Genomic DNA, 15,464 nt, shown 5'->3' with positions numbered 1-15,464 from the left:
CATTGTATTTTGACAGGCCGGAGTGTTCATAGACTCCAGAGGGTTAATGACCACAATGGCTGCCTCAGTAGAGTAGGGGTAGGATAGGGGACGTGACTGTGTAGTGGTCATAAGCTCAACAACAGCTACTGCAAAGCACAATATAGACCCGTGGATTCCAACCCAGCTCCTGAGGAGCTACCTTCTCGCAGTGTTTGAATGCAACTCTAATCCACCCCAGCTGATCCAACTACCTTTGGAAGTTTAATTAGAGGTGTGTTACATTTGTGTTAGAAGCTAAGGGTGCATCCAAATTGCATACAACTGAGTCATTTGAACTTGGTTTTGAGTATGTAGTATGTAATATGTGAAAGCTGAGTACGCTTAAATATCCACAATACACACTCAGAACCAGTCGTTTTTGAGAGTGGTTATGACGAACACTATCATCTCGCAATGCAATGCAAAACAAGGGCTGTACAGTAAAGCTTCCACATGGAGGAGGTTAGTTGTAAAGCAGTGTTACAGTTGAGGCCTAAAATGAGGGGGAGTGCCTTTTATTTCTATACACAGACTGTGCAAATAGTCTGATTAGTATTTTCAGACAGTTTAATGTACTGTTTACAAGATGTTAAAAGACAAAGTTTGCAGCACCTCTTTTGTTAGCTAGTGCCCTATTCCCTGCTAGTTTGAGTAACTGTCAGATTATCTATAATTGATAACTGCATAAACAGCCTACAACTTTTTTTTTTCATTCAATCATTTTTGGGAGTACACAGTCTATCATTATAATTCTTTAGTATCGTTTTTTTTTTTAATGAAGCTTTACAATGCCTGACCTCCAACCATGTCTAATTGTTCAAAATTGATAATAATGTGAAGCCTTGGACACTTATGTTTTCCATTTGAAGGGCAAGCCATTTCTGAGATTGAGAGGGTGACTGGCTAAATGTGAAAGTGATGTTGGCATTTAGCAAGATAGCAGTGATCCACTGAGAGCAGTCAATTGCAGAGCAGAACGGGTAATTGAAGGCTGGAAATGGAAGACGGAATACAGAAGAGGCTGGAGAGTAGTGAAACGCTGTGGGTTTGCTGTGCACACGGGAACAAACAAACGTGTGCTCTCTTTGTAGAGCAATGCCACAGCCTGCCTATTTCGCTTTTGTCTGCTTAGAGCACCGCAGTGGCTCCAGATGTCTTTTAGAAGCCCCAGCCTTTTAAAGCAGGGAGCTTGTACTCAACATCTCCAACAGATCTGAGCACACCGGAGTTTGAGCTGCATTCAAATCAATCTCAAAAGAGTTGGAAGGTAGGGCTGGATAGGAAAATGAAAGTTTCAACTGTTGCTGGCTCGTTTGTGCTGAGTATTATTTGTGGGAAAACTTGACACTGCTCAGATTGCCAAAACTACTCTATATGTTCAAAGGTTGCTAGACGTCCTTTACAATGAATGGATTCAGCTACTTTACCAAAACAGTCTTCATAGAAAAGCTCTGCCTGCGCTGAAAGGAGCTGCTGCACATGAGCCGAAGGTCAAGTATTCCCTTACATTTAATCTCTTTTCCTCATTAGACAGATGTTATCCCTCTGCAAACTGCTCTTTTTCAGCATTGAGGTCCTTGCTTACTCTGCCTTGCCCTTTCCCCTCAGAAGAATCCCTGATATCATCTGAAATTCCTGAAGTCAATCTGAACTCAGACGGGGGGAGGGGGTATGCTCTGCCACTATGGCCCGAGGGGTCGCAAGTTACAATCTTAAGCCATGCGGCCTTTCCATCAGCAGCCGGAGTCAGAAAGAGCACAACTGGCTCCCTCATTACTCTTATTAAAGCAATGGTGTCCGGCACAGTAGTCTGTTAGCTGATGTCAAAACTGACATTTAATGATTCTTGGCTTCTTCACAACAAATCAAACCAATTTTCAATCATCATAAATCTGCAGTTGTTTAAAAATGACTCCAAAAGAGATATTCCTGACTTACTCCTTCTAAATTTTGCTAGGAATACCTTCCTACTGTACTATCTTGGTTAATCTCTTTTTATCGGGGCACAGAGTGCTTACCAACTGTAGTCATTCATGATCACTAATAGGGTGTTAAAGGGCATTTTAGAACTAAACACCAATACATTAATAATCTAAGTGAGGGTATGTATATTTTTGAATTAATAAATTATGCACCATATTCTTGTTTATCTACCCTTTAAAAAAACATGCTGTATATCTGCTTCTTCAAACTTGCCCTGCAAGTGAGGCAAAGTCATAACAGTGGTGAAACATCAGGTAAGACTATATTATTCTGCATTCTGCTTTGTTTGGGATGCATATATAGATTTCATATATTCACAACAAGATTATGGTATTAGCTCTGTAGTGGTGCACCTGGCAAAGAACGTTGTTTCATGTTGCCAGGACAAGAGCTTGAATCTTGACACTTCCAAAGCCAGCCATGGTTGCTGGTCCAAGATAGCTATTGGCTGTGTTTTCTGGATGGTAGGTATGGATTACTTCTACAGTGGTTTGGGCCAATCCTGCTCATGTACACATAATCAGGCAGAAAGTGCCTTTTTTGGGAGCAAAACCTTAAAGGAACCAATTTTGGCTCCTATTATGCTGCGTCAAACAGTTGCTGTCTTATTGTCCACAAAGCAAAGAACAGCGAACTGAAGCTTTAATCATTCAAACATTTGTCCTAGTCAGGACTTATTTAGCCCTGTTATATTTAAGAGTGCACAACCCTCCTTCAACAACGACTAAAAAGACCCAGTCTTGGAGGGAGCATGTGCCTGGCTTCTCATCTCACTCTCAGATTGGTTGGCACTGTACCATAAAGGAAATTCAGTCAGTGAGTGGGAACGGGCAACGACTAACTCTGGGGAGATAGCTGGGCAAGAATCCAAGGAAGTATTACACTATGTGTTACACTTCAGTGGGTCGGGATATATATATTTTAGGTTCTCCAGCTCAGTGGAAGCTTTCACTGAAGCTTCAGTCCCAGCTGGGCTTTCCTGCATATATAAAGAGTTCTGTCCCCCCCCCTTATATATGAATCCCAATTCTGGAAAAGTCCTTTAGGAAGTCCCTAGAGGTTGTAATCATCATAAATCATTCTACCTTGTTGTTTGGGATCATTATCATGCTGTAAGATGATGCGTTGCCCAATGGGTTTGGAGGCATTTACTGGAAATTGAGCAGATGTGTCTAGACACCTCAGAATTTAATGTGCTACTGCCTCTAGCATCAACAAAGATAAGTGTGCCGGTACTGGTGCTAATAGTAGTCTCTGACAAACCACCTCCTGAAAGCTATATTTGATGTGTCGGCCAGACAATTAAGGTCTTCTGCCATCAGCAGTGGAGGTCTTCCTTGGCCTACCAGTCCCTTTGCTATTAAGGAGCTCACCAGTGCGCTCTTTCTTTTTAATGATATTCTAAACAGCTGATTTTGGTAAGTCCAAGATTTGATCGATGTCTCTAATGTTTCTTTTCAGTCTCATAATAGCATCTCTGACTTTGGTTGGCACAGCTGTTGTCCTCATGTTGAAAAAGGGGAGTCTGTAGCTGCAAAGGTAGTTGAAGCCTGTGTATCTTATGCTTATGCTAGTGCAGCAATGGAACACACCTGAATCCAAATTCACACCCCAAACACTACGGTGCCCTGAAATGAAAAGAGCTGTGTTAAAGGTGTTTAATTTCAATGTGGTGAAACTGAAATGTACAAAAAAAGCCTAAATTGAAAGTCTTGAATGTGTACTTTATGCAGGGCACTGCAATTTGCAGTACTTTATAACCATAGAGAATATCATAAAGAACAGCTACAGGGTTATTTATAGTAGCTATTTATATTTATTTGTATTGTTTTTTGTTTGTTCTGTTCCACTCTACTTCCCTTTAAGTAGCTACCCTGTACTATGGAAGAGTATGTTGGGTGGGTGACCTTGGAATACTAACTTGTATTGTATTCATTTGTAGGTTCTATTCATATCTACCAACCAATCTAGTTATTTATGGTAAAACGAAGAAAATCAATAACGAAAAAATGTTGTCTGAGAACACAACAACTGACGATAGCCTTACAGGAATGTAACGGCATGTTTATTCTCAAAGGCTGTTTCGCAGCATCACCTTCAAGAAAGCAGATTTGAAATAAGTGTGAAATAATTCTAAATTAGCGAGGACCTCTCCCCTCTTGCGATCTGAACAAACTGGCCTCCCTCCCACTGCTCTGATCTGTTTGCTTGAGTCTGGCCATTTTAGCTCGCAGCAATACCTGCAGCTCTGTGGAGAACAGAAAGAGAGAAAGAGAGAGAGCAAGAGAGCGAGAGAGAGAGAGCTTCTCCCTCAAATACAACACAATCCCGCTGATTAGTAAGGCACCACAGGCATTACATAAACCCCGCTCATAACATTTTGCAGAAGAATGGCTGTCAGAATCCATTTGGAATGGTTGTCAGAAACCAGAATACTCCAGAGGTGAACCAACGCTTCTGTAAAAAAAACAAAAACAAAAAAAAAAAAACAGGTGGGTGGGTGGGTGTGTGTTGCTCTATGTACAGTGTGATTATTTGTAATGGATTCTATCATGCACCACATTCTGCCGTATTGCAGCAAACAGATTGGAAACGGCACCAGGCCAGAGATATTCACCCCTCTCATTAGGTACTACTGTATAGGATGGAGATCAAAGTGTTGTATGTGGTGATAAATAATAAATGAATGTCTCAAGTATTTTTTTGTAGGCAGTTACCTTATCTACTCCTACTCTAACAGCAGACTGCTGTAGAGTACATGTTACAGACTGCAGTAACTTTACATGGTCTGCCACTTCATAGCTGAGCTGCTATGGTTCCTAAACTCTTCGAGTTTTCAATAATACCACAGAGAGCTGATCGTAGATTAGCAAGGAGGGAAGAAATTTCACCAACTGACTTGCTGGAATGGTGGCATCCTATTACAGTAAAACACTGGAATTCAGTGAGATCTGCAGAACTTCCCATTCTTTCGCTATTGTGTAAAGACAGACTGCATGGCTATGCACTTAATATTATATTATGTGGTAATGGAACTGAATGAAACACCCGGATTCAAAGATTAAGAGGTGTGTCCCTATACTTTTGGGCTTATAGAGTGCATTTGCACATTCCTAATTAATAACCTGCTACTTGAAGCTGCACCCGACGATGCTATGATAGCATTGTTTTTACAACTTTAGTATAATAGCCTATGTTACGCTACTATGCAAGAGTTTCAAAATATGCTATATGTTATTTTGCCAGTTTAAAAACTAGGAGCTCAATATAATAAAAGGTTTTCTCCACCAGCTGAGCTTTGAGTCCTCCTACGATTTCACAGTAAGCCTGCCCCAGCTACCATTAAGGGCATTAATGTCATAATTAGGACCTCGCAGTCAACGTGGAACTTCACCGCTACAGAATGAATTTTGTGAGCTTATTTTAAATATACATGTATTTTCATTTTCATTTTTGATCCATATCTGCTCAGAGATATGCGAGACCTCTAATTGAATACAGGCACAGAACTTGACCACAGCTAGAAATTCAACATCATGCAGTCAAGTGCAGACTGTGTACCACTTACCAACTCTTTCACCGGTGTGCTGTAATCAATTTCACTCCCAAAGTCACTCCCTGGAAGATCCTTTTTTTTTTTTCTTCCATCTCTTTCCCTTACTTTTTTTCCCTACTCCGAGCAAAAGTCTGGGAATGGAGCCAAAAGGTGTCCCATTCTCATCTATACTTGTCAGTTGAAGTTAGTTATGCTGTAAGAGGCTGGAATGAGGCACCCCCTGTTTGTAAAACCCTCCAATAACATAGCAAGAAGCTCCTCTGCTAAGCTACCTTATCAGATTGTTGGAGGAAATTCTGTTTAAGAAAAAAATAAACAACAACAACAACAACAAACCTCTGTTGCTGCAGATTTTGCCGTCTGGAGATGTGCATCTCCGCTTGCTTTCCCATGGGCTGATGTCACACTGGAATTCACATTTATCTCCATGCCAACCGGCCGAGCAGTAACAGTTTCCACAGTAACACTTTCCATGGCCTGCAACCGAAAACGGCGGGAGAGAGAACAGACGACAGCCAGTCGGGCATTAGAGTTGCATGGCTCTCCTGCATTATCTCTCGCAGCCACAGAGGAAATATGGCCACGGCATTCTGTGCACTAGCCAGTCATTTAAATGCAGTTATAGGGGACACATTCAGGCTGTATTAATTGAAACCTTCAAAGCAATTTAATGATTTGATTTCCTATAAAGCTCTAGTAGCAGTAGATATAATGTGCTTTCCTTAAAATGAAATTACAGGCTAGTTAATTAAAGTGGACTGGCTGGGGATGCAATTCCTCTGGGGGTGCTGTATAAGTTGGCCGTCACCTGCATGTGAGGGGGTAGCATTATGTTATTATCTCTATAATATAACAATTAACCTTGGCAAAAAGAATAGCAATGTCCTCTTAAGAGACTGTGTTTTAGAAAAATGCAGTTTGCACTTACGTACTTTAAAACCATTTACTAGAAAAAGACAACATGCGGCACATAGTTGAACTTATTTCTCCCAATATTACAGGAGATACAGTATTACAGAGGGTCTGTGTACCCCCTCATCCTGCACATCAGATTCAACTCACGAAGGCAAGACACTAACCCTAACCACGTCATGCATCACTGAAATGCTTGTTTGTTGTACAATCTATTTAGACATACACATTGCCACTATCCAGCAAAAACCTTGTATCTACATTTTACTGTTTTTAACATAGTGTGTGTGTTACAGTATATTAAACTATATTAAAAACTTTAAATAGACTTTTTATATACATAATAAGGTTTGCATTTTTTTTTTCAAAATAATTTAAAAGCAAATTCAGGTTCGAGCATCTGCATTAAATAAGGCTTCATGCACAACGAGTGAGTCCAACAGTGATCTAACGTCATCTGATGCCACCAGAATTACACAACCAGCTTTCCAGCAGAAAATGTACAGGTACTGTTAAGTTAGGCTGGATGACTAACCTTATTTTTATAGTCCATAGCAATACACACACTAAATTACATTGCACACACACACACACACACACAGCATTGGAGTCATTAGTTTGGGGCAAATGCAGCGTTAGGAGCTCTGACTTCCCTAAAGGGGGATCTCCTGCATGGAGCGTGAAGTGATTAAACCACTCACAGTCAGTTATAAAATACAGATATATGGCCAATACAGATATATGGTAAATTGGTGGTCTAACCTACATTACAAATCTTTTACTTATGCATTAAATTATCACTTTAAAGAAGCACTGCAAGTCAAACGGCAACAGACATAAGCATTTTGTTAGGAGTGAGTTGATAGCGAGGCGTACCTCCACACACCTCTCCCGAATCGTCATCCAGGCACTGGCTGTCGTCGCACTCGCAGTGGCGCCCGCTGATGAGGCCTTTGCCGTCGGGGTTGTGGCACATGCAGCTGCCGCACTGACAGGATCCTGGTGGAGCACAAACACACACACACACACACACACACACACACACACACACACACACACACACACACCAACATCCACATACACACCAGTGACTGAGACACAGGCCGTGAGTCAGTCCATCAGACTTACAAACCACTAAATAAGGTTAAATCCAAGATGGAAAGGGCACATGGTTTCTTAAAGTACACACTATTAACAATAACCTTTCCATGAAATTCCCTAAACCCAGTGCCGCTATGATCCACGCTAGTGAACCAGTGTCAGTGCCCTTGTAAAGGAAAGTGCAAGTGCTCTGAGATACAGCAAAGAAAGCTGCAAAGAAGCTCTAATTAGCACAACCGGCTGTGAATTTAGCACTTTTAAGCGTAATAAGCATAACTGACTAGTTGGTTCAGTGGTTAGAGCGAGGAGTTATTGATAACAGGGTTGTAGATAAGCTGCCAGTGGTGGACCTCAAGGCCCTTAAATCTATACTGTGATTGCCAAACAACTAGATCAGAGCATCTCCAAAACAGAAGGTAGGTCTGGTGGGGTTTTTCTGGTCTGCAGTGTCTGCACAGTCAGTACCTGCCGAAAGAGCTCCAAGAAAGGACAACCGATGAAAAGTCAACAGGGTCACAGGCGCCCAAGGCTCACTGATGTGACCCACAATATATAGGACCTATATACCTAAAGCAGCACTTTCCAGCCCAATGTCTGAACTACTGAACAATGTCCAACTACTTTCCTTGTATCACTGGCTGTGAGTTCAAATCACCAAATCACATTTATTGTTACGTCACACTACATACTATAGGTATAAGGGTGATGTAGGTGCATCATCCCCCACAATAGTTAAAAAGAACATGCATTTACAAAATAGAAATACTCAATATTTACATGTTAACTTGGTGACCATACATATACACATATACACTAGAGATACTGTCTATTTACAGGTTTGATATCATCTGAAATGTTTACATTATTTACAAAACACACTGGCTGGGTGTGAATTCAGGTGTGGGGTGAGCGGGGAGACGTCTTTGTGGGTGCAGTGTGAACTAACCTCACAGGCATTACAGCAAGCACACAGCAAGCACACAAACACACATTAATACAACACAAACACAGACTCCCAACACTGTGTGCATGTGTTAACCAGCTGGGTCCTCACCCCCTGCTGCACATCACATTCACATCCCTACAGCCTCACAGCTTTAGGGGAAGTCAGGATTAAGGGTAGTGGACAAGGTCAGTCTGATTACACTCCGGAGTTCACTGGGCTTGTCAGTTTGTGGTAGTATGATGTAAAAAAAAACCAAAAAAAACAAAACATCCACTAACACCACACATTAACAGTAGGTGTCTTCTGAACTTACACACTCTAAAAATTCTCCAAATTCTAACCATAAATTTCTAAAACAGGAACAGAAGGAGATGCTGAAGGAGGTGTTACAGAGTACTGATTTAGTAGGGTGTCTACATTTTTTGCTGTTTACTTGTGAGTTTACAAGTGTAAAAAAAAAAGTCAACATATTTAAGTCAGTGTTCCCTCTGTGGCGTCATAGTTTTAACAGAGTGGACAGCGGTAAAGGCCGTACGGTGGCCGCAGCTCGGGGATGTGGGAGGAAATCTCACCTGCGTTGGAGCACACCACTCCCTGAGCGTTGCGGCACAGGTCCTTGCTCTTTCGGCTGGAGAGCTTGCAGTTCTGCTGGTACTGACAGGCCTCTCCAAACCAGCCCTTATCACATACGCACTTACCACAGTCACACACGCCATGACCTGCAATTGCACAAAAATGCACAAACACACACAAGCACATTTTACAGTTATTGATTGCTTTAAATGGAAAGCTAATTCCTAAAATGAAAGTATAACACGGTCACCCAGTGTGAAAACAAAATGGCTGAATGGCGAATGAAATTACACTGGCGGTGCACGCGAGCTCAATAGGAGATCGATTTTATGATTAGTTTCTGATTTGTAGGTATTTGGAGAAGGGGTGAAGGGCAAGGTGACACACAAGCCATTAACAAACTACACCTGCATGCTTCACTAGTGAAGCCCCATTACACAGACGTTGTGTGTATATGTGTGCGGCCTATTTAAACTGAGGCCTGAGGACCAGTGATGTGCCTCCCAACTAATACGGACTCTGGAGGGGTTTCTCTTTTTGAGGAGTTGAATATTAATGCGCAGGTATCTTGTTAACTGTGGGGAAGGAAAAGAACCACATAAAAATGTGCCCAAACAGTAGAACAGTGCACTGGTGTTCAGAGTTACCACCAAAGAATAACCTCGGTAGCAAGCAGAGGAATACGATCACATACGTTTACCATCCAAAAAATCGCTAAGGGAAAACTGTTGTTTTTGTATTGGATGAAGAACTAGGGCTGCTTCTGCCTCAGTTAACTGTAACTAGAACCTCAGTGGATGAAGGAAATCTGTGGTCTTTGTATAGGATGAGTAACTAGGGCTGCCTCTACCTCAGTAAACTAGAACTAGAACCTCAGTGGATGAAGGAAATCTGTGGTCTTTGTATTGGATGGGTAACTAGGGCTGCCTCTACCTCAGTGAACTAGAACTAGAACCTCAGTGGATGAAGGAAATCTTTAGTCTTTGTATTGGATGGGTAACTAGGGCTGCCTCTACCTCAGTAAACTAGAACTAGAACCTCAGTGGACAAAGGAAATCGGTGGTCTTTGTATTGGATGGGTAACTAGGGCTGCCTCTATCTCAGTGAACTAGAACTAGAACCTCAGTGGACAAAGGAAATCGGTGGTCTTTGTATTGGATGGGTAACTAGGGCTGCCTCTACCTCAGTGAACTAGAACTAGAACCTCAGTGGATGAAGGAAATCTGTAGTCTTTGTATAGGATGAGTAACTAGGGCTGCCTCTACCTCAGTGAACTAGAACTAGAACCTCAGTGGATGAAGGAAATCTGTGGTCTTTGTATAGGATGAGTAACTAGGCTGCCTCTACCTCAGTGAACTAGAACTAGAACCTCAGTGGATGAAGGAAATCTGTGGGCTTTGTATACGATGTTTAACTAGGCCTGCCTCTTCAGATGTGAGCAAAAACTACTAACTAACTTAGATAGCCTATAGGCAGGGCTATGAAACAGGGCTATAGGCAGGAAAAATAGAAATTAGCCTTATTTTGCTAGACAAAAAATGTAGTAAAATTAAAAAGTGTAAAATTATAGCACCTTAGATAGCCAACACATACTAGGGCTGTGAATTTGACAAGCTGATTTTGTAGTAGAGTTCTCAAATGCAAAAAAAAAACCTAGCAACATAAGCATCACCTTTCAAAAATGAGTCATTTCATAATCCTAGACAAACTGTACAGCTTTAATCTTGAGTGACAGCTGTTTAAGTGTTATCATCAGAAAAAAGGCATGGCTGATCCTTTGGTGGTCCTTGGCAGCAGTATTTCATGTTTTATTAAGTTAGTCTTTTTAGAAGGAATGTCATTATTAACGCTATGTTGAGGTTGGTTGGCACACAAAAACAGAAATGAAGGGAGCCAATTAGAGGTGAGTGACACAGCAAAAATATCATGTCATTTAAAGGCATTCATGACACACAAGATTTGATGCGATACATAATCACAGACAAAATGCATCAGTAGCGGCAGATTCTGGGCTACTGTCTGTCTTCACAGCTGCCCAGCGGCAAGAGGTACAGAAGCATGAAGACCAGAACCAGACAGTTCCGAGACAGCTTCTACCCCCAGGCAATTAGGCTGCTGAACAGTCAGTAGTGCAGTGTACCAGTCCACAGTCCACAAGTTATCTTACCGGTCTCATCACACCTCCACCCGTGAAACAGTCATTTACTAAAAGGCCACTGCCAATGTCCAGAACTTAAAGGAACGGCCTGCTGGTAATGAAAATTCGCACTGTGCCGATCACGATGGTGGCTCTGCATGCTTACTGTGTTTTCTCCCCTTTCTCTCTCAGTTGTGTTGTTATGTGGCTGGCTTTATTGCTTCATCAATAGATTGCGACACAAATTATATAACCATGCTAAGAAAAATGAATGCCTCCTGAAATGCACTGCTTTTCCCACGATTTTGAAGATTATTCGCAGGCGAATACAAAAAAGGGGAGCCATTAAAAGCTTCAATAGCACATGTGAAAGGGGGCTCAGGTCGAGCCTCCTTGTGAAGCCTGCAGGCTTGCGTAACTGCACAAACAGGGTCTTGGTAATGTGCTTTAACGCCTGATAGCATGAAACACAGCAGTTCGACAGAATAGAGTTTAATCCCATGTAATCAAAAGCCTCCTGCAAACGCACAATCCAGTCCACAGTTCATTATGCAACCCAACACTGCTAAAGGAGTGACAAAATGCAACTGACATTTCACTGCCTGACTCTCTCCGGATTGTGAGACTTGTTGTTTGTTGCCTGTTTGCCTTAAAACAAAACTGTCTATATATTTTTTAATCTCCAGTATGTGTTCAATATCTAAATGTTCACTCATTATTTATGACTTCCAGCATCCTCCATGAACATTGGTAAACTCCACACACCCATTGTTGGCAGCTTATACATCATAAATTTGTCTTTAGTCGAAGCCTGCAGTGCCATCTCCTATCTCTCCATGTTCTAATCCATCAGGTAAATTTGATGTCCTTTTCAAGGGCTATCCATCAGTCTTTAACAATAGCCTTGCTCTGTCGCTGTACTCATTACCGGGGTGCCCTAGCTGCTTGTCACAATCATTCAGTGTTTTACAGCTAATCTTAGAGTAAAGGCAAGAATTATGCTAATACGAAACATGGAGTCATCTGTCTTGCACCTTACGAATGTAAAAACAAAAGGCTTTTCAAAATGTTAGGATATGTTATAAAGGTCTGGAATAACCTCTGGGACAAAGGACTCAAGAACCCAAACCATTAAAGTTTGGTGCTAATAATCAAAAATATTAGTAAAAGTAATAATCAATGATTTTTTTATTTTATTTTACTGGACATGTTTTGGAAAGAGACACACCCGTCTATATACAGTCTCACAGCTGACCATTCATATCAGAGCACAAATCAAGCCATGAGGAGGAAAGAACTGCCTGTAAAGCTCAGAGACAGGACTGTGTGGAGGCACTATTCTTAGAGCTAGTCTCATCAGACTAAAGAGGAGAAGGGCCGAGGTGTGACCAAGAACCCAATGCTCACTCTGGCTAGCTCCAAAGTTCCCGTGTGCAGAGGAGAAAAACACCCAGAAGGTCTATCACTACAGCACTCTATTAATCTGGGCTTTATGGTAGAGTGGCCAGACAGAAATCTCTCCTCAGTTTGAAAATAAATAAATAATAAAACACACACACACACACACACACACACACACACACACACACACACACACATACACACATGAAAGCATGCCTGGAGTTTAAAAAAAGCACCTAAAGGACTCTCAGACAGCAAGAAACAAGATTCTCTAGTCTGAAGAAACCAAGATTGAACTTGGCATCAATTCTAAGTGTCATGTCTGTAGGAAACCTGGCATTGCTCATCACCTGCTCAATGCAATCCCTATGGTGAAGCATGATGGTGGCAGCATCATGCTGTGGTGGTGTTTTTCAGTAGCTGGGACAGGGAGACTGGTCAAGGTTAAGGGGAAAGCACAGAGATCAGAACCTCAGACTGGGCCGAAGGTTGACCTTCCAACAAAACGATGACCCTAAGCACCCAGCCAAGACAACACAGGAGTGTCCTTGAGTGGCCCAGCCAGAGCCCTGACTTGAACCCAATCTAACATCTCTGGAAATGGCTGTCCACGACGGCCCCCACATAACCTGAAGGAACTTGAGAGGACCTACAATGAAAAGAAAGGCTGAAAATATCCAAATCCAGGTGTGCAGACCTCATTTCTAAGAGGATTGGAGGCTGTATTTGCTGCCAAATGTGCTTTAAATTATATATATATATATATATATATATATATATATATATATTAGTATTATTATTTTAACCACAAGGCCAGAACATAGAATGGGGAACGTGAAAGGATCTGAACATTTTCCAAATGCATAAATGTGTGTGTGTGTGTGTGTGTGTGTGTGTGTGTGTGTATTGTCTACAATTTAATCACACTGATTGCTTCATTATTAGATCATTTCAATTTTAGATCGACCTGGATTAGCCATATTTACATTACAAATATTACATTAATTTCTGTAGGGTTATCTAAATGCTGATATTTTAGCACAGTAGCTAAAATAAACACAAGGGAAAACACAACGAAGCCTCTCCAGAGAAAAAACTCATATAACTTCATTTAGTTCAAGCTGTAAAGACTGTATGATATTAGTGTTGTGGAATAGTTGTTGAAAAAGTGATGGAGCTCCACCAAATACCTTTGGGATAAGATGGAGTGGTGTTTGTGATCCAGAACTAATCATCTAACTTCACAACCATACTTTAATAATGCTCTTCTGGCTAAATGCAGTCAGATACTCACATCTAGCTCCAACATCTAATGCAGGGGTGCCAAACATGCAGGCCGGGGCTGACCCCATCAAAGTTCTACACATAGAACACTTTTTAAACAGTAAAACTTGTCCATGTTTGGGTTCAGAGAGCAACCTGACTCACCAATCTGCTAATGCTAAATGCTTTTACCATCATGAACAGAGCTGTAGTCGATTCTTACATGACAGGAAATCTTGAATAACATAAGAATAATGTTGCAAAAATGTTAATATCCAGATTGCCCCTTATTTTCTAAAAGTGGTGATTCAATTTGAAGGCAGATAACATTGAATTAGGATTAAAAAATAATAACTGAAATGGGGTTTTTAGAGCAATCCCAAAGAAAAAGCATTAAACCATTAGCAATACCAATGATGACTCAAAACTACTGAGCATTTTATTTTTAAACTAAGGCATTACAGAAGACATCATTAACACAGAAAACGGCAGAATTTACCAGTCATTTAGTCATTCAGGCATCATTCATGCCAGGTACTGGTCCTACAAACAAAGCCAATCGCCTTGACATATTAATTGGCACCCACTCACTGCTGGAAGGAAGAGTGTGGGCCCCGCTGTCCACCACGTCCACACTCTTGTGCCTCGGGGGCTGTAATTTGCCCACAAGCCCCCGGGGAGGCCGGTCTGTCCAAGCACCATTCGGGTGGACTGAGACAGCAGCACAACGCCCCTGGACCGGATGACTCACCCCGAACAGCTGAGAACAGTATTAATAGGCCATGCATCCTCGTCAGATAAATTGTAGATCAGTGAGTCATCTCTAGATGCTAATAGCTGTTTTGCCATTGCAGTCGACCGCTCTCCTTGATAACTCGCTGAATTTGTTTAAGTGTGAGGAAATCAGATGAAGGCTTTATTGGTGCTAGTTACGAGCACTGATGCACAAGAATATTAACAAGAAGCGCTTGACAGGAAAACAAGAATAGACAACAGGATCTCGCCACCGGCAAGGCTGTCTCTGGAGATTTCTGTGGTGGCTTTTGATGTAAGGTAGTGCTGTTGACTGAAAAAGTTGATCTATAGACCTACAGTTGTTCTGCAGAAATGCTGAAAATTGCCTCTCCAAAGCATGTCTTAGTCATTTCCTTCAGCCAAACATCTGCTCTTGCACCAGAAACCGTGGGCAATGAATCAAAGCTCATTCATTTTCTCATTAACAAAAAAAAACTGACATTACTGTTGCAAATACAATCAAGCCTATGTCCAAGTAATTGGACAGTGACGATTTTCATATTTTTGCCATTGTACATCACCACAGTGGACTTGAAATGAAGCAAGATGTGACTGAAGTGCAGACTTCCATCTTTAACTCAAGGAATTGAACAAAAATACTGCATTAACTGTTTGGGAATTTGGGAGTCTTATACAGACCCTCCATTTTCACAGGCACAGTTTCATCTTCTGTTGCTGCTTTGTTTGTCTTTCTACCTTCAGTTTTGTCTTCAGTGAAAAGCATGTTCAGATGGGTTTTTTCACCATTAAAAACACTTCCATTTAGTTGCTTTTGA

At 41.4% G+C, this 15,464-nt stretch overlaps 1 protein-coding gene across 1 annotated transcript in view; it reads right to left on the bottom strand.

Moving 5' to 3' along the window:
- The window catches only part of itgbl1 (integrin, beta-like 1), a 78,450-nt gene that overhangs the window by 43,074 nt on the left and 19,912 nt on the right, over positions 1-15,464 (bottom strand). Inside the window, exons 3-5 of the mRNA XM_072686316.1 lie at positions 9,092-9,238; positions 7,349-7,471; positions 5,897-6,037 (exon numbers count right to left, since the gene is read on the bottom strand). Of these exons, the coding sequence (XP_072542417.1) occupies positions 5,897-6,037; positions 7,349-7,471; positions 9,092-9,238 (411 nt within the window). The remainder of the gene's footprint in view (positions 1-5,896; positions 6,038-7,348; positions 7,472-9,091; positions 9,239-15,464) is intronic.

This window comes from Salminus brasiliensis, chromosome 8, assembly GCF_030463535.1.
Source record: "Salminus brasiliensis chromosome 8, fSalBra1.hap2, whole genome shotgun sequence".
Lineage (NCBI taxonomy): Eukaryota > Metazoa > Chordata > Actinopteri > Characiformes > Bryconidae > Salminus > Salminus brasiliensis.
This window is presented reverse-complemented; position numbering and strand designations above follow the sequence as displayed.